The sequence below is a fragment of the Alnus glutinosa genome, chromosome 10, assembly GCF_958979055.1.
Source record: "Alnus glutinosa chromosome 10, dhAlnGlut1.1, whole genome shotgun sequence".
In the NCBI taxonomy this organism is placed as follows: Eukaryota; Viridiplantae; Streptophyta; class Magnoliopsida; order Fagales; family Betulaceae; genus Alnus; species Alnus glutinosa.
Window position 1 is genome coordinate 20,481,356 of NC_084895.1, and position 23,181 is coordinate 20,504,536.

A 23,181-nucleotide genomic window follows, 5' to 3' on the forward strand; every position below is an offset into this window, starting at 1 on the left:
GAGGTACAAGACCCCCCTAAACCTTAAGTCAGAAACAAGTCTGACTTGAAGCAGTTGCCTAAATACAATCCACAAATATTACAAGGACACCAAATAAATCACCTCTTTACAGTTAAAGCACATACAATCAACATAAGAGGATTGGCCTAGTCTACCCCAGACACCAAATAAGCCCATGAACATTTGTGCATTACAAATAGACAAACTGTGATCCACAGTAGACACATGAGATTGTACACAGAAAACAGAGAAAACCCAAAGCAGCTGCCGGCAGTGAGACAGTGGCGGATTCAGCCGGAGACGGCGGCGCGTGGAGGACACATGTCGTCACCGGTACCACCCAGCAGAGGATCGACCACCGTAGACCCCATCCAACACCGTGCACAGCCAGAAAAGGCGGAACGTGTCCAACACGCGCGCCGAAGAGCAACAGGCTCTCTGGCGCGTGCCGGCCACGTGCCGGGAACCAATTACCGTCGTGGCCTGAGCTTTCGGCGGCTGGAGCGGACAACGACGGTGAACGCGGCTGGGGGGCGCGTGTCTTGGAATAAGCACCGGAGGTATGTAGATCTGGCACCAAAGTTGAAGAACAAATTTTGAACAAAACCGGCCAAAACCTCTGTTAAAGACACGAAACCCGCCACACTCCCAAGCTATAACACCTACATTTGAGCCTTCCTGCTAAGAACAAAAGAAAGAGAAAAGAAAAAAACACAAAAACAAGCCACCATAGCCTTGTTAGGCTAGGGGAACAACAGCTCCATAGCCTTAATGGCTGGGAGAAAGCTAGCCTCCATTGAGAAAACTCAGGAGGAACCAAAAACCTTAGTCCAAGAGGACTAAGGGACAAGACCAAAGCTGGGGGGATGGAGGCTGGCCTCCCTCCCCCAGCACCGACGAGTTCTCTCTGTTGTCTGCAAGTTAAGAGACAGAAAGAGAGAGCAGAGGGAGGAAAGAGAAAGGTGTGTGAAATTAAAAAAAGTTAAGAACATTAAAAAATATAAATGAGTAAAAACATCTAATGCATTTGCAACATGAGCTAGCTGAAAATTCTTCAGTCATATTGTTGTTGTTGAATAGAAATGTTCTTCCTAGGTCATATACTTGCCAGGCGTGTGACTTCTTGAGTCAACACTTGTCTTGTTCTAATGCACTGTTTTAGTAAACTCATTTTATTTACTTTAAACAAAACCTCTGCAACTCTGTAAACTCCTTCCGTTGTTGTTCTTTTTAGACATGTCATTTGCTACCCATAAAATATTAAAGAAAAAAGTATTGACAATGAAGAGCTATCGTTCCAAATTAGATTAAACTGGTGTTGCAGGAGGATCCGAGTCAGATGACGCTGAGCGGTCAGATTGTACATTAATGGCGCTGAGATACCTGGAGCAGGCAGATCAGCGCAAAATTGGCAATAAATCGTAATCTGGCCTAATTGGGGCAATTTCTGAGTGCGCTGCAGTAATTTGGCCATAACTTTGGCTACGAATCTCCGATTCGCCCATATGACCCCAAATTCGGAAAGCTATCTTTGGCGCGCACACCATGGCCATCGAGCTATGCTCGATGCGCCTCGTTTCAAGCCCCAAAATCCACTGTTTTCCTTTTCAAAATCCTAATTTTAGATTTTTTTACCATTTATGGTAATTTTTCGTTTATTGTTTCGGAGGTGATTCTGAGCCCGATTTGGGCCAGATTTTCGACAGACTGCTTATTTTATTCCGTATTTCGTTTTATTAGGATTTTCGGGATTTCACAATTTTTGGTAAAATTCTTCTAAAGACCTAATTTTTAGCTATATAAGCCCGGCTTGTGGGCGTTTTCCAACAGTTTTGTTGTTATTGATAATTTATCGAATTTAGAATTTTCTCTCTGTTTTTAGAGTGAAATTCTTGTTTTCTTCCTTACAATCTACTTGTTGATTAGTCTGCAAAATAATCGCTATTCTGTTCCGGCGTCAATCGACCAGTTGAAGAGATGATAAAAGGGAAAAAAAAAAAATTTCTTACTAGGGCCGATAGCTAAAAATCATATATATATATATATATATATATATATATTATTTTTTTTTGTTCTTAAAAGTTGAGGGAGCCGTGGCCTGTACCGGTCCCCCACTCCCTCTGTCCCTGAGTTCAATATTTCCAATCAAATCAATGCTTCTTATTTTTTTATCAATATATACTATCTACATGTCTTTGCCTGATCAATTTCTGCCGAATAGGTAAATGGAATAACAAGGCAAAAACAGATTTTAAAAGCGACAGTATCTTTAAAAAAACAAAAAATTCCTAACATAATTTCATTCGATATATTAAATACCCATTACTGGTAGGTTTAGGTCGACTTCCATGGATTGGCGTTGGTCGGGAGTCACGACAGCAATGGGCCAATCCGCCAAAAATAGAGTCTTCGTAGAAAATGAACAGACAGAACAATCCACACAACCAGATTAATAGACTAGTTCCAAGAAAAAAGAAAAGAAAAAAATCTTCAGCTCTGGTTAGAACCAACGCTTCTTTTTCCTATAGAAGACACCTGGTCCGTAAGTTGAAATGGACATCTCAACAAGAAGTGGGAACTGCATCCATACGACCAGGGTGACAGGAACACTAGCCAAACAAATGGCAGGAATGACAAGCCATGTATCCCCACGCAGCATAATTAAAAGAGCAGCAGAAAAGGCTATCATCATGGTTGCAATGGAGAAGCAGGGCCGACTCTTCCACTAGGTGACTTCGGCGGTCGCCTAAACCTTAAGTGAAAAAAGGCCCCCCAAAAATAGTATTGCTCTATGGATATGAAAAAATTAAGACAGATTTGTTAAAAAGAAAAGGCCCAATTATAGTGCACAAAGATTTTGCTAAAGAAATGGAACAAAAAGGAAAAAAAAAAAATGCATTAACTCTAAATCCCATGGATAAATCAACCGTAAGGCCTAGGAACACAAGATTTTGCTAAAGAAAAATAAATACAGTGATTTATCAATATATGCTAGAAATATGATTAGTTATGACTTATGGAAAGCTTTAGACATAGAAGAATAAACAAAATATAATCGAATCTAAAAAAAATCTGCGGACAAATTTATTACTGGCAATAAAATGTTAAATCTTAAAAGTAAGAAAAATAATTATTAAATAAATAAATAAATAAATAAATATATATATATATATATAAATGGCCTCATCTAAAATTGTCGCCTTAGGCCCATAATATATTGAGCCGGCCCTGTGGAGAAGAAGAGAGTGGAAAGGCCTATTATCATCTTCGTGGGCAAGGATTTTAGGAAATCGTCTTCCGCGTAACTCATGACGTGAGGACTCCCAAAAAATCAACACTGAAGTTGATGAAGAAAAGAGTGATAGGGAATCGGATATTATGAAGAGCATAAACACCTTTTTCTTTAAGAACATTGGGAGGCCTGTATTTTGGTCGTTACCGCCTGGAATGGTAATGGCTGCAGCAAACATAACGGTATATAAGAATAAGAGCCCCTATCACTGTACAAGAAGTTGCGGTGTCCTTCATCCATTGCTTTCCCTCTTTCATCAAGTCCTTGTGGTTCTTCGTAAACAATTCTGGTGGGGTTATACGATCATCGTTAAAAGCTTCCTTAGCATTGGGATGGACAATGCTTTCCACCTCCTGCATTTGTTAACAGTGAATATTTATCCTTATATGGAGAAAAATTGAATATTAACTTATTAGTCTATCCAAATTCGTGAAGAAATTCCACAACAAATTAAAGTGTAGGCTAAATATTTGGCATAGTAGTTTTTTCAAATAGCTAGCTATCCGAATTTTCAAAAGTGTAGATTATATATGCTGTTAGGAATATATGGTGATAAAGAAGAAGAATCAGAAACAGACACTAAAATTGTTAGGAAAATATTACATGAAAAATAACAAAAAATTGAAAAAAAAAAAAAAAAAACTTTGATGCACGATACATTGTTATGTTTAAGACGATATTTGCTTCAATTATACATTTTTTTCAACTTACTACCTCTGTTAATGTTCTGTCAAAAAGGTTTAGTGAAGGCAAAATACACACCGTTTCATCTTCTCTCGTTTTTAACACCGAAAGGCTGCCATGTCACATTGGTTGGAAAAACTAAGTTGCTCAGTTTAGTTTTACTCTAGGGAGGAAATACTCTTTAAGGGGATTTTGTTGAAGGAGTGGAGTAGGTGACACAGATAATAACTAGTCTCTCTTTGAACTCCATTGTTGTTAAGTTATTGGTAATATAGTTAATTATTACTGAAGTGATGAGATATTAATGGTATTGTGTGGTGTACTAAGAAGTTTTGGATATTATGTTTTTGATACGTTTTTGTTGTTAGAGGAGAAAACTAGATTTTTCTCCAAAAAAATAAGAAGTATGACATAAAAAGTTTGGTGTTTTTAACTTTTTATGTGTGATTTATAAACACTATATGTAGGGCGAGGCAAAAAGGTCTAAAGGAAAATAATGAGAATCAGATGTGTAAAAATAAAACCCTAAGGCAAATTTAGTAACGGTTGTTGATTATAACCGGGTATATATAATTGTTAAAACCAGAGCGGTTACCAATTATTTCCAACCGGGTACCAAACCGGTTTCCCGGTTACCGGCAAGTTATAACTCGCCAGATTTGCACACCGAATTATATAGAGCTATATACGGATGAGTTTTTGAAGGGTTAGAAATGGAGTTACGGTGGATTTTTATGAAAAATAGAAACACTACTGCTGACACCAGGAAGAACTAAGCTTGTTCTGAGAGGGTATAATAGCAACAAAAACTGAGAATTGAAGATTGAAAAGGCATTCAGGAAGACAGAAAATAACCAATCCTAATTGATACTTCAAAACTCTGAAAGACTGAACTGAATTGGTCCATTGATTTTATATTCCTTATATAGGAAAAAACCAAACAAATTCTAACTAGAAAAGGAAAAATCTAATCCTTAATGGAAAAGGAAAACGTAATCCTTATTTAAAAGAAAAACAAAAACACAAATGAATAATTGAAAAATGAAAACCTAATCTTAATGGAAAACAAAAATTAAAATACACATGCATAAAAAAAATAACACTAATGTCGGTCTTTTCCTGCATCAACTGCATGATTCTGGTCTAGGCTAGTTACTATTAAAGTATTGATTAAATTATTAAATTTATATCCTCTTATTAGCTTAATTAAGCTTTTGTGATAAGTAGTTATTCAACATGGTATCTGAACTAAAGGTCTTAAGTTCGAACATTAGCTTGTTTTAGTCATTCACCCCATATTTCAATTAAATATTTCACATACATATTGAGTCTCACCTATTAAAAGAGAGTTTAAACCCACATGTAAATGAGGAGCAGTCAAACAACATGTATCCTGGCCTCTTTCCAAATCAAATTGTTCTCTCCCAACTTTTTCTCTCGATCTCCGGCCTAGAATCTCTATAATTTGTAAAATATAGCCGGTAGTGAAAATGTATGAAAGAAATATAAAGTGAGGAGGGAGGTACCTTATACCATTGTAGTTCGCTTTGCATTTGCAAAGCTGCACCGGCGACGCAATTAGCCAGAGTCGAAGGTGCCGGCATCCCGGCCATATGTAATATGTTATTTTTTTGGTTGTCATGCTTATACGTTAGAACATTCTTCACATCAAGCCCATATATAAGGCTAAATATTTTAGGTTGACGATGTAAGACAGCAGCAGCCAATATAGTTGAAACACGTTCGCCGTCATAGCTCCACACAATTTCTGGACTTTCTTTGACTATTTCGATAACAAATTCAAAAATCCCCCTCTTTATAGCATAGAAGATGGCATCATAAACGTTAACTGAACCTTTCTTCCTTTGTTCAGTATCTGAAACTGATACCTCCTTGCACATGATACGTAGAAGTTCATCGGCTTGGACATGGATCGACTTCAGTTCATATAAATCCTTGATTCCCTTGTCAATAATCAAAGCAATATTGCCAATTTAACTAGATGAAACTATAAATATATAAAATAAAATAAAATAAAAATTCAGAAAATTAATAGATATATTAATTGAGTGGATGCAGTGTACCAAATAGGTTAATTAATTAAGGAGATCGATTTAGAATTAGTTGGCGCAGAAGAGATGGCACTGCAAAATAATTAATAATGAAAATTTCTCAGTCATGCACAATAGAAAGTCAGTACTATTTACACAAAATGAACAATATATTTATTATTCAAAATATGAGTTTATGGATTGGATGTGGTAGATAATATCTAATTAATTAACCACAAATTTTTCATGCAAATGAAGCGTAGGAAGATTTTAAATCTATCACATTATATTTGACAAAATGGTGGTTAATGAAAATTATTGATAAGTGTAATATAAGCAAAGCATTATATATATACTACATTTAACTTTTTGCAAATCCAATAGTGTTATGCGGAAAATACATTTACACACTTCGAACTGAGACTTCATTAATTAGCACTTAATTACCTCCAAACTTCCATTTATAATACTTGACCCTACCGATTACCATTTTCTTGTAATTGGCACCAGCCGCTAGCGTATGATTAAAATAGTGCTACACATGACTGACATGTGTAAATTCTCATTTTGAAATGCCCAAAATATGTGTATCTCATATACTTAAGGGATATATGATACTTTTAGAGATTGAGTTTGAGGAAATTCCTCCAACCTAGTTTTGAAGAAATTTTTATCCATAATTTAATTGAACAATGATTTCTTTAATGTAATTAATTGCCAACAATGTTTGTTTCTATTTCATAGGAGAGGGATGCTAGATATTCACTACAAAAAACTTGTTTTTTAATCACATGCAGTTAGCCACGTGTATGTGAGTCATCCACGTGGCTAACTGCTAGTCACGTGCAATTAGCTACGTGGGTTCCATGTGATGAATCCGGTTGTTGCTAAATGTACATTTAGCAACGTGTCCTTTTATACTTGTGACTATTTAACTTTTAGCCATGTGCCATCTTTAAGTGACTAAATGTATTTTTAAAAAAAAATAAAAATTTTAAAAGAAGAAAATTATATATTTTTAGCCGCCTATTCCTAACCCACGTCGCCAAAGTCAGTATTTTTTTTTTCTTTCTAATATTGTATACAATACCTACGCCACCGATCGACGAAAATACCCCCTCCAAAAATATCCATTTGGCGAGAATGAGTAAAAAACACCAAAAGACACTAACTACTCCGGCGACCAACAAAAAGGACCAAAAACAAGTAATAAAAAGACCAAAAATCACCATCAAAAGGACCCATAAACCACCGGTCTCTTTTCTATCATCGACGACGAAAACAAGCTTCTCCGGGTGTTGGTGATCGAGTCGTGCATTCAGGTGGGGGTGAGTCGTCGCTTGCTGAGAAAAAAATACAAACAAAGTGATAAATTTTTTTGATGAAAAATGGGGAGAGACGAGAGAGTTGAAAAAAAGAAAAGAAAAAAAAAAAAGAAAAGAAGAAAATGAAAGACGAGAGATAGAGAGATTTCTAAAATTTTAAGAAGCCAGATCTGTCGCCTAAAAAAGGTGACAGATTTGACTTTTAAAAAGAAACAAAAAAAAAAATTAAAAAATTGAAATCAAAGAGAAATTTAGAACAAACAAGAGGCGGGGACTCTTCCCCCCAAAACATGCAAATAGCGACGTGGTTTATTTTCCACGTGACCAATTGGCCAGCAATGTGGTCATAAAAATATTAAATTTTAAATTTTAAAAAAATAAATTTCTTGAAAAAAATTAAAAAAAAAAAAAAGAATATTTTAGCCATGTGATTTATGTGCCACGTGGCCAATAAACTACATGACTAAAATTTTAAATTTTCAAAAAAAAATTAAAAAATTTTAATAATTTTTTAATAAATTAAAAAAAATATGAATATTTTAACCACGTATCTTATTTGCCACGTGGCTAAGTGGTGACGTGGCTAATTATACACATGTGTATTAATCCACGTGGCCATGTGGACACGTGGAGTTAATACACGGTGCAACATGGCCACATGGATCAATTACACGCGGCAATGTTGCCACGTGTACTAAATACACGTGTCTAACTGGCTTTTTTATTTTTTTTTGCTACATCTCGCCATGTGGTCATTATGACACGTGGCTATTTGGCCACGTAGCTACAGTAACGGCTACTATAGCCATGTGGCTAATGTCTTATTTTTTTGTAGTGATTCCAACACTTTTTTTTCCAAAATTTGGTTTTAACATGATGTGTTACAATCCTATGAAATTTGGTTCTAATATGATGTGTCACAATCCCATGAGATCTATCATTTTGGAAAATGTGTCACAATCTCATAGGATTGTGACACATCATGTTGGAACTAAATTTTGAAAAAAAGTGTTGGAATGTCTAGTATTTCCCTTTATAGGAACATTCATTCTATAACTATTCCTTTATAAAGAGGAATAAATATTCCTATAAAAAAAAACAATTACCACTACAAAAATATCGGCATTACCACAGCTAAGCATTATTTTTTGACTTTTATGCTTCATTTCGTGTCACATATAGTACTTCGTTTATGGTTAAAGGCGAAAATAATACATTTGTCCCAATTTCGTCCAAAAATTAACAAAAGTCGAAGTCAGCACTCTTAAAAAATTGTCACATGTACTATGTCCCATTAAAAATAAAATTTAATGTTAACACAATTAAAAAACTAAAAATATTAAACACATTAAAAATATAAAAAAATTAAAAAAAAAAAAAAAAAAGGGTGGCCAGTTTAGGGGTGGACGAACCACCTCCATGACCCTTGGGAGTGGTTCAACCATGCACCTAAAAAGAGCAAAATGGGGGTAGTTGAAACCACCCCAAGAGCCTTGCCACCTCCGGCCGGTTTGAGGTAGCCGAATTATTCTCATGGCCATTGGGAGTGACCGAACCCACCCCTAAGTCAAATGGGGATGGCTCGAGTCTTTTGAAGGTGGTTTCAGTCACTCCCTTGGCCGCCCCTAAAGGCCATGGGGGCAGTATGCCACCCCTAAACTGGCTATGGGGGTGGCTCAGCTCAATGGGGGGTGTTCGACTACCTCCATTTTGCTCAAAGGTGTAGCTTGAGTCACCTCTAAATTTTTTTTAGTGTTTTTATTTTTATTTTTAAATATTTTATGTTTTTTAATTTTTAATTGGGCATAGGAACACGTGCCAATATACCTTAAACAAATAACTCTCCAATATCCCTTACACATTTGGCTTTGTCCTTTATATAATCATTTCAGCATTCTAGAGGTAGCACAATTAGTTCCAGATATATGGGTGAAAATGTTGGCCCTGAATAGATTAGTCCGCCAGAGAGAGAGCTGTGCCGTGCCATGGAGGAAACATGAGAGAGAGAAAAGAGGAACGAACGAGGGGAGAAAGAGAAGCATTTTTTTTTTTTTTTTCTCAAAAAAAAAAAAAAATCGCGGTAGCACGCAGCAGGTAAAAAACGTAAATGCATTTAATAAATTTATTTATTTTTATCTGAAAGAACCTGCTGCAACTCAAACGGAAACTGTAATTTTTTTTTAACAAAAAAAAAAAAAAAACGGAAGCTCGTCTCAAAAGGATGCAAGAAGGATGCTAGTAAATGCCCCACCATTATACCATTCCTCATTGGCCACCCTCCAGCGAGACAGGCCTTCAATAATTCAGATAAAGGTGTGCGATCCTAATTGCTCCAACTAAAGTTGCCCCTGTATTTTAGGTCGAATAGAAGGCACCAATTGTACGTGTTCCTCAATAATGGAAGGCACCCATTTAAGCCTCTCTTTTATTAAGCTCTGATAATGTCGCTATTTCTTTTAAAATGAAAAAAGAGATTGTTTTAAAGAGGTGTGTTATTTATATGCATATTGTACGCACTCTTATATATAATTTTCACACCAAATATAAGTGTATGTACAAATATCATTTGCCAACCATAAAGCACCTTATTCAAGTCGACCCATATGACAAAGTTCTCCAATAATTAGTTGCTATCACTAGTTGGATTAAGATATATATATATATATATATATATATATATATATGCATGCGCAAGAGGAAAACGATAAAGTTAAGGTTGTTTTGGCTTATGAATTGAATGATGAAAATCTTACGCTATTATTAATTTCCTATTGGTTGGTCCCTCCTATGTGGGGACCAACCCAGGTGTGCTGAAAAACAAAGGGTAGTAGCCCTCTGTTCTGCAGCAAAAGAAAAGTCACGCACAGTGCGTGACTCTCTTGACTTGTGACCAGCAAGAAAGGAAAAAAAAATAAAAAAAAAGAAAAGAAAAGGGAGGCAAGCTGATTTTTCAGCTTGAGTTACAGAGAGGGAGAAGTGAGTTTTTGAAAAGGCTCTCAAGAAAACAGTGAGGGAGAGGAGAAAAATAGAGCTTCTAACTTAGCTATTTTCGTCAGAGATTAGATGGTCATTTATGGTCCAATCTTAATGAAATTTTAGTATGTTGTTCTTGACGACGAGAGCTACGCATTGACTGGTGTCAATCGTTGGACTTCTTCTCTAGTTGCTCAGTTGTTCATCCCCACTTGGTGAAACCCTTCTTTGTTTTGTTATAATTCACTTTTGAAGTGATGAATTTATGTTTTAATCCAAAAATGTGTGTATTCTTGATGTGATGATAAACTCTAAATATTGTTCTAGTGAAGACAATTTGTAAGCCCATTATTATTGATAGTGAAAGTTATAACTGGACTAGGTCATATGGTTTTTCCCTTCACACCGGAGGGTTTTTCACGCAAAAATTTTGGTGTCTTGCTTGTGGTTGTTGCTGGATTTATTTTTCTGCATTATTCTTGAGTGAGTTGATATTTTGGTGCTAGTTAGATTGATTATTTAATTTGCACAAAAAGGGGGAGATAATTTCCGCTGTGATTTTGTTAATGATATTCACCCCCCAACATTTCTAAACACATTATTAGCACCATATGTGCGTGATGTCAAATTACAGACGACAAACCCTTCTTATTTGTGAACAGTGATACAAACTACTTTACTAGCTAGCTGCAAATACAGACTCTCCATAGATGCCTGAGGAAGACAACTCAAAGCAAAAGCAAAAAGCTTCAATTAGTACCATGAGCGAGGCATTTTCACGAAATGCCTGAGGAAGATATTCCAGAAAGTTAAAAGCAGGAAGATAATCCCAACAACCGTTGCAGTGCCTCTCCAAATGTCGCGGAAATATGTTGTTGTCAAGGTTGCCATATTTCGATTCCAGAAGCCTTCGTAGTGCCCATTAAGATTTTGGCTGAGTTCATAGTAGCAGGAATCTTCTGCTAAAATTTGGTGGCCAAGCTTGTTAACCAGTCTCGCCACTGCTTCATGGCTGCCAAGTTGGTTAACAATAACCTTTTTCTCAACCAACAGATCCACATCTTTTGCAGTGTTGATAAGAGAATCCAACAGCAGAATGTAATTGCAGATGTAAGCCTCTGTTGGATACTGACACTGCTCCAAGGCCATGATGTTTCGGAAAACACAGTCGGTTTCGTGCCCTACTTCAAAGGCAGGGAGTTCCAAGAAAACTTGCATGCGCTCCAAGCAGATAAAGCATGGTAGGCAATTCAAGAGCCATGAACAATTCAGGTAAGGACAGTAGTCCAAGAACGGATCTGCCGTTAGATATAAATTAAATAATTAAAATTAATTATTATCATTATTATTATTATTATTATTTTAAAAGTAAGTGATGATTCAACATGGTATCATAGACTGAGTTCAAATATTGTTTCTATTAATATTTCAGAGAAAACTTCACTTACCATCTCTACTCTTTTATCATTTTTCCAATCATACTTTTAAACTCTAAAAATTATCACTTTATTGTATCAATGTTACTTTGGTTTCCATTAGGATTTTTTGTTAAATTCAGTCAAAATACTCAAAATACCAGTTTTTTTTTTTTTTAAAAAAAATATATATATATATAAATATTTTTAAAAATTCAAGAATGAGTATTTTTGTAAATTCCGTTAAATCTTGACTAACAACTAAATCCTTGTAAATTTTTTTGTTCTTTTTCTTTAAAAAAAAATTAGGGGTATTTTATGAATTTTTACGTATCTCCGTTAGGATTTAACGAAAAATTTTAATAGTGGAGTGAAATAGAAAAGAATAGAAAGATTGATATATTAAATTAACATTTTTTAAAGTTTATGAATATGATTACAAAAGTGATGAAAGATAGAAAAAATAAGTGAAAATTATCCAATATTTCACCTCTTACTAATTAAGGAGGAATTTTGAACCTACAAACTAAGAGAGTATTAAAATATATAACTAAAAATTAAATTAACTATTTTCTATTAATTTAAACCTGTCAAATAAGTGGGGATGGAATTAACAGTACCCTTTTCGAATCTGATGTCAAGTAGGTGTCTTTTTTCATCTTTTTTGAATTTCACTCCGGCCTCGTCAAGCTTTGTGGCACTATACTGGTGATCAATCGCCTTCTTTCTTTTATCCTTCAGGTCTGACGGATAGAAAAAACATCTCAGCAAATCTGTCAAATGTTTTACTCCCGCATCGATGCTGGAATCTGGGTGCCGATCATATTTAGAAAAGTACGTGCGGCAAAGCTTAAGAAAGGGAGTATCCTGCTTGGGCACTTCTTCGGGATTCTTCGTTTGCTCGACTTCTTTGTGATTGTTATTGCAACTGGAAGAGCCAGGGCAGGCGAAGTTATATATATCCTCAAGAACAAAATAAGGAAGCTGATTCTCGAGTAGAAGCAAGTCATGCTGTATACCTTCCCTCAGCCACGGTTTGCTTAATATATAATCCTTTTTACGTTCTTCCTCTTCAGAATTCCTCCTGAAGAGCTCAATTATAAAGATGCCATCCAATAGAATCATTTTTAGAAACTCTATACTCCTGATCAGTTTTGAGTTCTCTGCATAGCAACGGCGGATTTGTTCTTCTTTCGCTTTAACGATGCTTGCAAGATCCTCCTGGCTCTTCTCAGTCTTTTCACAGAAGTCCCTCAAATATTTCACTTTCTGCATTTGCATGTCCCGGTATTCTTGCCTCCGGTGATGAAAGGGGCCTATTGAGATTAACTTAGGAGTATAGGCTTCTTTGTTTACCTTGCGAAGTTTCTTTGGAACCCTGTAGATGCAGCACTCCTCCGGCCACTCGGCCGGCCCAAGATCTGCTGGGATGTCAATCACCAATTCTTTGCATTTAAGACCATTTTCCTGAACATGACTTGCAGCTTGGCAGGGCATCTTCCTTCTCCGTCAAGAGAGTCAAGCTGAGAGAAAAATGATCAAACGTTAGGGCTTCATCTTGTATACTGAAATTAAATTAAATAAAATGATCAAACAAAGTATGAGTGATTTACAAATAAAATTAAATTAAATAAAGAAGCTAGACAATAAACCCTAATATAAAAATTTCTAAATATACATTCTAAAACAGAATAGAATAAAAATCTTTTTTTTTTTTTTTTCATGCACAAAGCAATTTCAATAGGATGGACAATTCTCCATAAATCTCTTTGTGGAGAGCTCACTGCTAATGCTCTGATAGTAACTTACCTGAGTAATCTATTGTTATTAAAAAAAAAAAAAAAAACATAGAAATTATGTAATTAGTCTTCTAGTGCTTATTAAAGGTAATCTTTTTCACCCTTATTTGGGTATAAACCCACTACTATAACACAAACAAACCAACAACTAGCTAGCTAGCAAATAAAGGCGAAGATTATATATATACACAGTTCATATAACAATCCAAGTATATATGATTTCAAAATGTATAGGATTTAAGAGAGATGGAAGACATGTGTTCTAAAACCAGCAGTAGAAGATATGAAATGAGAGAATAAAGAACCTGCAAATGCTGCTGGCCGGCCTGTAAGAAGAAAGTTCTTGACTATTGAGTGCTTGAGAGAACACAAGAGCTCCTCCCTTTAAATGCCACAATGATCGATCAACTATCTTTCTCTCTTTTTCTCACTCATAATAATATCTGCTATCCACCTTGCTCACTCATTTATTCAGTAGTCTAGGTCTCTCTCCTGCTCTATTATAAAAAGTGCTACTTGTTTTTTAAAAGTAAAGGACACCTTGGGGAGATTAAATGAATTTTTAATTAAAGGTATTAAAATATTTTTTGGAATATATATATATATTGTTTAATTTTTGTAAAATAGTATATATGCTTTAGGTCTTCAACGGCTGAGATTTATTTCCACCCGCTTCAACGCCACCTAACTTTCATGAGCCACGTACCAATCAGCTTGGAGCACAAGAGATGGGCACAAAGCCGCATGGAAAGTGCATTTCGCGTAAAAACAAATCAGATGAACTTTGACCTAAATTGAATCTGAAAGGGCACATAATTAATTAATGGGTAAAGATTTTTTTTTTTTTTTTTTAAAATAAAAAAGAAAAATTGGCATGTGTTTAAAATATTCAATTGATATGTGTTAAAAATACATGAATTTTTTATTTGAGTTCATCGGTTACTTTTATTTGATTAATTTATAGTTTCACAGCATCAAACAAAGCAAATTTGATTGCTATCTGATTCATCCATATTTTGTACATTGTATATCCTTCTTTTTCTTTTTTTTTCTTTTTCTTTTTTTTTTTTTCGGTTGTTTCGATAAACAGAGAGATGTGATTGGTAAAGCCATAATTAAATTGTAGAACAATAAATATTGACACTATCTTTGTTTCAAATATATGAAAGTTTGTAATTAAATAACAAATAATACTAAAAGGAAGACCTATGTCTTCTTTTAATTCTCAAAAAATTAATGTAGTTTTTAAAATTACAATTAGATGTATGATATATCACAATTAAATTTTGATCTAATAGTAATTTTAAAAACTATATCAATTTTAAGAGGACTCAAAGAAAGATATGAATCTTCCCTACAGCATTACTTTTAAATAACATATACTCTTAACAAAATTTCGTAAAATACCCAGCTAATAGCATCTGTGGGAGATAATTATGTGTATTTTATTTTATTAAAATATGTATCATTTCATAACTTTTTTTTTTTAGTGGGACAAAAGTACTAGCTACAAAACTACTCATATATATATAATATATATTGTGATACAATATTATAGTCCAAATAAAAAATGACAACTTTTGCTCGGAGTTGGGCCTAGCCTAGCTAGCCTCTTGCAAAGGGTAGAATTAGAAAGAAATACTCTTTAGGTGGTATAGGTATAACAGAGAGATGGCATGAATTAGAGTATGTACGGCACTATATATGATTGATGATGCTCATGTGCATTGAGATGCCTACAAAAATGGCAGGTCACACATTTAAAGTGAGATTGTAACAGAGCAGCCCATTAGCTTGCGAATGAAACTCTTTTGCTAAAAATCATTTGAATATTTCATTTACTAATAATAAAATATGCATATAAATCCAATTACTAGGATTATATTAACAAAAAAACAAGTAGGTGTTGAAAAAAAAAATGATATCAAGAATATGTCTTTCTAGGGGAAATTCTACCATGTATTACTGATATTGAGTTTTTTGAGCACCGTACTTAAATTGAGTTTTAATTGAATGCTTTAAAAAAAAAAAAAAAAAAAAAAAAAAAAAAAAAAAATTCAAATGACAACTTTTTCATTGGATTAATTTTTTTTAAAATATATATATATATATTGAATAACACTAATATGATGATGAATTTGACTTCAATATTATTTTTGTTGGAATGATGTTTTACTAATTAAACTTACCTAACCATTTAAAAAAAAAATTAAAAAATACCTATCGATCAAAAGTTTAGTGGAAATTGACCAATTGATCAAGGACCATTATGTCGTGAATGACGTATTTGCGATGATGTCATCTATGATATAACTAATTAAAGCTAGTACGACAGTGTTGATGGAAATTGGTAGCTGGCAATATATTATTACTGATTCAATTTCAAGATCTGACAGTTTTTTATTGTAATTTTATTGTCAAATTTTTAAAATGTTAATGAAGATTTTTTAATTCAATAATTAATTCGTCACGTTTAGAAGGCATTTTAATATTAAATGTGTTCATTTGAATGAAAGAACTCGATTAAAGGAATGGCTTGTCCCATCAATCCCTCCTAAAACAATCGGATAAGATTTGTTGAGAGATTGCTAGCCAGCTGGCGGCACCTGCATGCCACTCTGTCATCACAGAGGGTCTCCCCAAATTAAAAAATGTCTTTATCACCATTTCATGATATAATGATACATCATTAGAGAATATTTTAAAGATAAAAATTTAAGAAGTAAAGCATTTTCCTTCCAAAGACTTTTCTCAAAATAAGGAGGCTTCCAATAAGCCTTATATAAAAAAATTAAGTCATGCAAAAGAGTCTTCTAATTCTCCTACAACATCCGCAAAATTACATCAATTTCAAAAATGGAAGTATGATCGCAAGTTTAATCAAATCGACCACGTATAAGATGAGCCCCTCCTCTCTTCTGAAAATATTTATAACTAATGTTTATAGTAACATCCATTAGTTTAGAGTTTTTGAATCAGAGTTTGCCATCTAAATGTCATAAATGTTAGAGTAAACATTATCATATAGACGTTTGTACATAAAAATCTTCTTGTTTTCTTAGCATTTTCTATATAATATACATATAACTCAATATCACATAATATCCGACAACAAAATATTTCAGAACATGATAATAGAAACAACAGTTAAAAACATAACATGCATTTTATATCTAATGCTTTACATATATTAACATGTCTATCCTAGCTAATCCGAACTTAATCCTTCTCGTTTTAACGAATTAAATATAATTAGCAAACACTAACTTCTCTCTCTCTCTTTTTCTCTCTCTCTTGTCAAATCACCACGTGGCAATCTATGATCCACTTAAGCCGTTGGCTTCTAGAGTGTACCCTTTTGGGTCTGGACGTGACTCAACAGCAAAACTTGCTCTCCAAGTTTGTCTTTTGGTCCGGACAGAACCCTTAACGGTCGAACATAATAACTTAGCTAATTTCTCTTCAGTGTATACCTTTGCTTCATCCAAATGGGTCTTTATCACTTTCAGCGTTTAATAAGTTCTAAGCCGAGGGTTAATTTGTTCCCATGCATTACCCACTTTGTGTAGCCCTCCAAAATCCCTGCTCCCGAAGTCAAATGGTTGTACACAACATCTTCTCGAAATGTCATGCCCAAGCAACACTTTTTAAATGGGCACACGATGAGCACTTCAAAACTAGAGTTGGCAGCTGAAATTATCATAAATGCCTTAATGCCATTCATATACTCTGTTGATCCTCTCCATATTTCTCATACAACTCTTGTCCATGGCTTCACTACTCTTGTAAATATACACACAATTATACACATCTATTAATTCTTTAATACAGACAATAAACATATGATAGCATTTAAAATGGAAATACAGGATGTCCACTTGTAAAAAACGTAATTCTTTTAGCTGAAATTTGCTTATGTGCAATTAGATCATCAAATACAAGAAATAATAAGGTACGATCACACTTAACACCAACCCAATTTATCGAAACAAAAATGACCACAATATTTGCAAATGGGCAGCTAATCTAGTCTTATGATTTCTGCTGTCACTACCAAAAAAATGCTCATTCCTGGCATTTTTTATATGCCAAGAATGTATCAATAAATGTCTGGAAACATGTTTCTGGCATTTGATTCCTGGCAGTTACAGATACCACTAATGCAGTGTCTGGAAAATGAATTTGCTGGCACATATATTATACGCCAGCTTATTCTGGCGCCAAGAAGTTGCGCCTGGAAAGAAGATTTTGCGCCAGGAATGACTTCCAGGCGCAAGGCATGCGCCAGGAAGCTGTTTGTTTTCTGGCGCATGCCCATGCGCCAGGAATTTTATTTAATATATTAAATAAAATTGGTTATGTTAAGGAATTTCCCGCCATTGATTAAAATGATAGAGAGATGAGCTGGTGTCTGCGGCTAAGAGAGGAGCTGTTTGAAATGAAGTGGGAGATTCTCCCTAATTAATATTTTTGTCTTATTAATCGATGATTGCCCGCCGCCGATCAGAGAAAGTAGGGACGATTCGGTATAAGCGCCTGGGTTTATGGGCTCAAATTAATGAAGGAAAAGAAAAGCATATTCGAGTAATAAATGTTGACGTGAAGGACATTTAAGAGGAGCAGACATATAAAAGGTTTGGGCTGATAAAAAAGAGAGGTATCTTTTTCTAAAACACACACGAATTTCTTCTTGCTAAAGAGGTTTTTTACACCAATTCTAACTTGATCGTCGGAGGAGGCGTTGCCGGGACACCCCGACGACCCCTTTTGTTTTGCAGACAACTTGAAGAACACTCATTTGAATTTCGTCAACCTTGGGAGCTTTGGTACACGGTGTTATCCGGGATTCCAAGTCGTCAGCTCCAGAAAATTTGTTAACACTTTGGCGCCGTCTGTGGGAACGACGTGGTCACGTGTTCCTGTGAATACGAGAATACTTGGAATCTTCTATGGTAAGTACGCGGTTAACTCGAAGAAGCATGGCTGAAGAAAATGTGCACGAGGGACCAGGGACTTCACATAACCCCCAGGCTGAGATAGCCCGCTTAAATGAGAAAGTGGCGCAACTCGAAAGGGAGCTGCAGGAGCGAGATCGAACGGAGCGGCCGAAAGTTCAAGAAGACCTGCCACAGGGTGATCAGGTGAATCTTGAGGGTGAAGATGGGCGTTCGGAAGAGGTGGTTGGAGGTGAGGACGAGTCTGACAGTGATGCCGAACTTGTTGACCTCATGGGGAAGAATAAAAAGGTGAAAAAGGAGTGGGCTCGAAAACTGACTAAATTGGAGCGACAGTGTGATTACTTGATGGGATCCACGCAATCGGGAGCTAAGGGGAAAGCTCTGTTGACCGACAGCTTGTTTTCTACCACAGTGTCCCCCTTCACTGATCGTATAATGTCATGCCAACTCCCAAGTAAGTTCAAAATGCCCGAAATACCCGTATATACAGGATTGGGGGACCCTATTGAACATTTGGCCAGTTTCTGTGCGCACGTGGTGCTGCATGCCACTCCGGAAGAGGTTGCGTGCCGAGCTTTTCCCCTTACTTTGGCAGGGGGAGCTCGAGAATGGTTCAGAACTTTGCCTCCTCGTTCGGTCTCGAGTTTTGAAGGCCTCGCCAGGAAGTTTGCGTCTCAGTTTATGGCAGGCGTTGTCCGGAAAAAGCCTGCTCAACAATTGATGACCATTAAGCAAGGCCCCCAGGAGTCATTGAGAAGTTACTTGCTCCGCTTCAACCAGGAGAGGTTGGCCGCGGAGACTCAGAATGAGCAATTTATCCACTGTGCCATTTATCAAGGGATCAAGAAGGATGGTGCCCTCATGGCGGACTTAGCAAGAAGACCGGCAGACAGTTTGCAGGAATTTTATGATCGGGCGGAAGAGTTCGTGAACCAGGAAGAAACCCTTCGTGCGTTCCGAGGGGCCGAGGGGCCAGGAAAGGAAAACCCGGTGCCGGACAGGAGATCAAAGTCGAGGGCGGCCCCGATAGGAAGGGAGGTTGCAGAGCGCGGACCCACTAGGAGAGTTGAAAGTTATCACTGGACGCCTGTGAATGCTCCAGTGAAGGAGATTCTCATGGAAATCAGGAAGGACCCGAGTTACAGGGATCCCTCACCAATAAAGGGCCATCCGCCTCCGCACAACCGGCATAAATACTGCCACTACCATGGCTCTTTTGGTCACTATACAGACAATTGCATTTCTCTGAAAGAGGTGATCGAAAGGTATATAGCTGATGGCAAGTTGAAGCGTTTCGTGGAGAGACGAGAGGGCACCTCGGATAAGCGCCCTGCGTATAAGTTTGCCGGGAATCAGGGATTGTCCGGGCGTGATGCGCGCCCGGGAAAGCAGCAATACTATCGGGAAAGAAGACCGCCTCAGCAGCCCCACAGGGATGTCCGAGCGGAGAAGTCGCCTCAGCGTGAGCGGAGCAGAAGCCGCGGGAGGCCGCAGGACTCGGGGTGCTTCCCTGAAATCCAGACTATAGCTGGAGGCTTTGGAGGGGGAGGCGAGACTTATTCGGCTCGCAAGTCTTACGCGAAGGAAATGCGAGAGGTGTCCATTTACGCGATTACAAGGCCAGAAAAAGCGGCGAGGCGCGAGAAGTTACCCATCACCTTTTCGGATGAAGATTACGAGGGGGTATACTTACCCCATTCGGATGCCCTGGTGGTAACCATGGTTATAGGAAATCACAGGATTCATCGGGTCTTGGTGGATAATGGTAGTTCAGCGGATATTCTCTATAAGTCGGCCTTCGACTTGATGAAAATTAGTGAAGATAAGCTCTCTGCCTTCAGATTTCCCCTGGTGGGGTTCGCAGGAGAACGGGTGATGCCACTGGGGTCAATTGAGCTTCAAGTTACAGTGGGCAGTTCCCCAACAGAGAAGACAATTCTGGTAAGGTTCCTTATTGTCGATCAACCCTCCGCTTACAATGCTATATTCGGGAGGACAGCTCAGGCTGAGTTGAAAGCGGTCACATCGATACCCCATCTTAAAATGAAATTTCCGACGGACGACGGAGTGGGAGAAGTCCGAGGGGAGCAGAAGGCAGCCCGCAAGTGCTACAATGTTTCCCTGGGGGGTTCTTCCCGCCAGGCACACCTCGGTCAGGGGACAGGTCCTGTGACTAAATAGCAATTACAGGCGAGGGGTCCGACCGGGGATCTCGAGGAGGTGGAGGTCGGACCCCAAGGTAGGAAACTCCAGGTAGGCGCACAGCTTCCAACAGACGAAAAAGGGAGGTTGGTGAAATTTTTGCGGGACCACCTGGACGTCTTTGCTTGGGAGCATGATGAGATGCCAGGAATAGACCCCTCGGTTATCGAACACCGGCTGAATGTTGACCGGAACTGTAGACCGGTGAAGCAGCGGAGGAGGACTTTCGCCTCAGAGCGCAATCAGGCAATTGCAGACGAAGTGCAAAAGTTGATTAGAGCAGGATTTATCCGGGAAGTTGATTATCCGGAATGGCTGGCCAATGTAGTGTTGGTAAAGAAAGCCAATGGGAAGTGGAGGATGTGTGTAGACTTCACCGACCTCAACAAAGCTTGTCCGAAAGACAGCTTTCCTCTCCCCAGGATAGACCAGCTCGTCGACTCGACGGCCGGTCACGAGGTATTAAGCTTTATGGATGCATTTTCCGGTTACAACCAAATACGCATGGCGGAGTCCGACCAGGAGAAGACGTCGTTCACGACTGATCGATGGCTGTATTGTTATACGGTAATGCCCTTCGGATTAAAAAATGCTGGTGCTACATACCAAAGGCTGGTGAACAAAATGTTCCAAACGCAAATCGGGCGGAATATGGAGGTTTATGTTGACGACATGCTTGTCAAAAGCCTGACTACTGGAGGCCATATTGCCGATCTGGCGGAAGCATTTGAAAATTTGAGGAGGTACCGAATGAAGCTGAACCCGCAGAAGTGTGCCTTCGGGGTCGACTCTAGAAAGTTCTTGGGGTTTATGGTGTCACATAGGGGAATCGAAGCGAATCCCGATAAAGTGAAGGCCATTTTGGAAATGCCCTCCCCCCGGACGATGAAGCAACTGCAACGATTGACGGGAAGGTTAGCCGCTTTGAATCGCTTTGTTTCCCGGTCGTCGGACAAATGCTTGCCTTTCTTTAGGGTGTTAAAGAGGGCTTTCAGCTGGACGGAGGAATGTGAGAGGGCCTTTGCGGAGCTAAAGACCTATTTATCCAATCCCCCACTCCTGAGTCGCCCAGTGGAGGGGGAGATCCTCTATTTGTATCTTGCGGTGTCCCGAACTGGAGTCAGCTCAGTATTAGTGAGGGAAGAATCAGGCAAGCAGAGGCCAGTGTACTTCACTAGTAAGGTATTACATGGGGCGGAAGAGCGATATCCTCGGATTGAGAAATTAGCGTATGCTCTGGTAATTTCAGCGCGAAGGTTAAGGCCCTACTTTCAAGCCCATACGGTACGGGTCCTCACTGAATACCCCCTTCGGAAGGTGTTGCAGAAACCCGATTTGTCGGGAAGGCTAGTCAATTGGGCAATCGAGTTGGGGGAGTTTGATATCGAGTACCATCCTCGGACAGCGACAAAGGCACAAGCCTTGGCTGATTTTGTAGTAGAGATGGGTGAAGGTCCGGATGAGGAAGGGCCGACGAAGGGACCAACTTGGGTTGCCTACGTTGATGGTTCCTCAGCGGGGGGAAGAAGCGGAGCTGGAGTGGTGTTCCGAGGGCCCGACCGGGAAGAGCTCAGGTATGCTCTGAAGTTTGATTTCCCTGCCACTAATAACGAAGCTGAGTATGAGGCTGTGCTGTCGGCCATGGAGATCGCGCGGCAAATGGGAATAATGGATATAGAGATTCGAAGCGATTCGCGAGTAATTGTTGAGCAGATAAACGGAAGTTACGCCACGCAGGAAACGAGGATGTCCGAATGCCTCAGAAAAGTACATCAGTTCTACTCGTACTTTGACAGGATCGTCATAGTTAAAATCCCCCGGGAGAAGAATGGGTTGGCAGACGCTCTCTCGCGAATTGGATCAGGGTCGGACCCCGCAGTGTCAGTACGCGGCTGCAAATTCCTGACCAAAACTCACCCCACGGTATTCGTGACAGAAGAACTGATGCAAATAGGCGAGGCGGACCCCGAATGGGCTACTGAAATTGTACAGTATTTGAGAACAGGTGAGCTCCTGCCGGCCAAGGAAGATGCTCAGAAAATTGTCCGTCACTCAGCGCGTTATGTTTTAGTTGGAGGAACTTTATACCGACGGGGGTATTCTTTTCCCTTACTAAAATGCCTGCCTAATGAAGATGCGGATTATGTGTTGAGGGAAGTGGATCACGGAGTATGCGGATTATGTGTTGAGGGAAGTGCATCACGGAATATGCGGAAACCATTCAGGAGCTAAGGCTCTGATGAACAAGGTTGTCAGGGCAGGATATTACTGGCCGACGATGAGTAAAGATGCAGCGGAGTTAGTAAGAGTCTGTGATGCGTGCCAGAGATTCTGTCGTATCCTCAGGAGCTCTCCGGAATACCTTCATTCAATTACCTCTCCCTGGCCATTCGCCAAGTGGGGGGTCGACATTGTCGGTCCCCTACCAACGGGAAAAGGTAACAAGAAGTTTGTGCTGGTTGCAGTGGATTATTTCACTAAG

General features: G+C 38.2%; 2 protein-coding genes and 1 pseudogene across 2 annotated transcripts; 1 reads left to right on the forward strand and 2 right to left on the reverse strand.

Annotated features, from left to right (window-relative positions):
- Positions 1–2,500: 2,500 nt before the first annotated feature.
- Positions 2,501–5,919, reverse strand: LOC133879511 (ankyrin repeat-containing protein ITN1-like; annotated as a pseudogene).
- A 4,952-nt stretch (positions 5,920–10,871) lies between these two features.
- On the reverse strand, positions 10,872–13,994 carry LOC133880089 (UPF0481 protein At3g47200-like). The gene is made up of 3 exons (XM_062318970.1): positions 13,845–13,994; positions 12,361–13,263; positions 10,872–11,623 (listed from the first exon to the last, which is right to left on the reverse strand). The coding sequence occupies exons 2-3, from the start codon at positions 13,235–13,237 to the stop codon at positions 11,079–11,081; spliced, it is 1,422 nt and encodes a 473-aa protein (XP_062174954.1). The 5' UTR covers positions 13,238–13,263; positions 13,845–13,994; the 3' UTR covers positions 10,872–11,078.
- Positions 13,995–18,518: 4,524 nt separating this feature from the next.
- LOC133879173 (uncharacterized) lies at positions 18,519–20,678 on the forward strand. Its single transcript, XM_062317709.1, has one exon. It carries the CDS (start codon positions 18,519–18,521, stop codon positions 20,676–20,678), a length of 2,160 nt encoding a protein of 719 aa, XP_062173693.1.
- The last annotated feature ends 2,503 nt before the right edge of the window (positions 20,679–23,181 follow it).

Excerpts from the sequence above, each read along its gene's own strand:
- LOC133880089 (XM_062318970.1), bottom strand. The coding sequence starts at position 13,237 with ATGCCCTGCCAAGCTGCAAGTCATGTTCAGGAAAATGGTCTTAAATGC. Across the intron at positions 11,624-12,360 it reads TGACATCAGATTCGAAAAGG|ATCCGTTCTTGGACTACTGT; the intron begins GTACTGTTAATT and ends ATCTAACGGCAG.
- LOC133879173 (XM_062317709.1), top strand. The coding sequence starts at position 18,519 with ATGGCTGAAGAAAATGTGCACGAGGGACCAGGGACTTCACATAACCCC.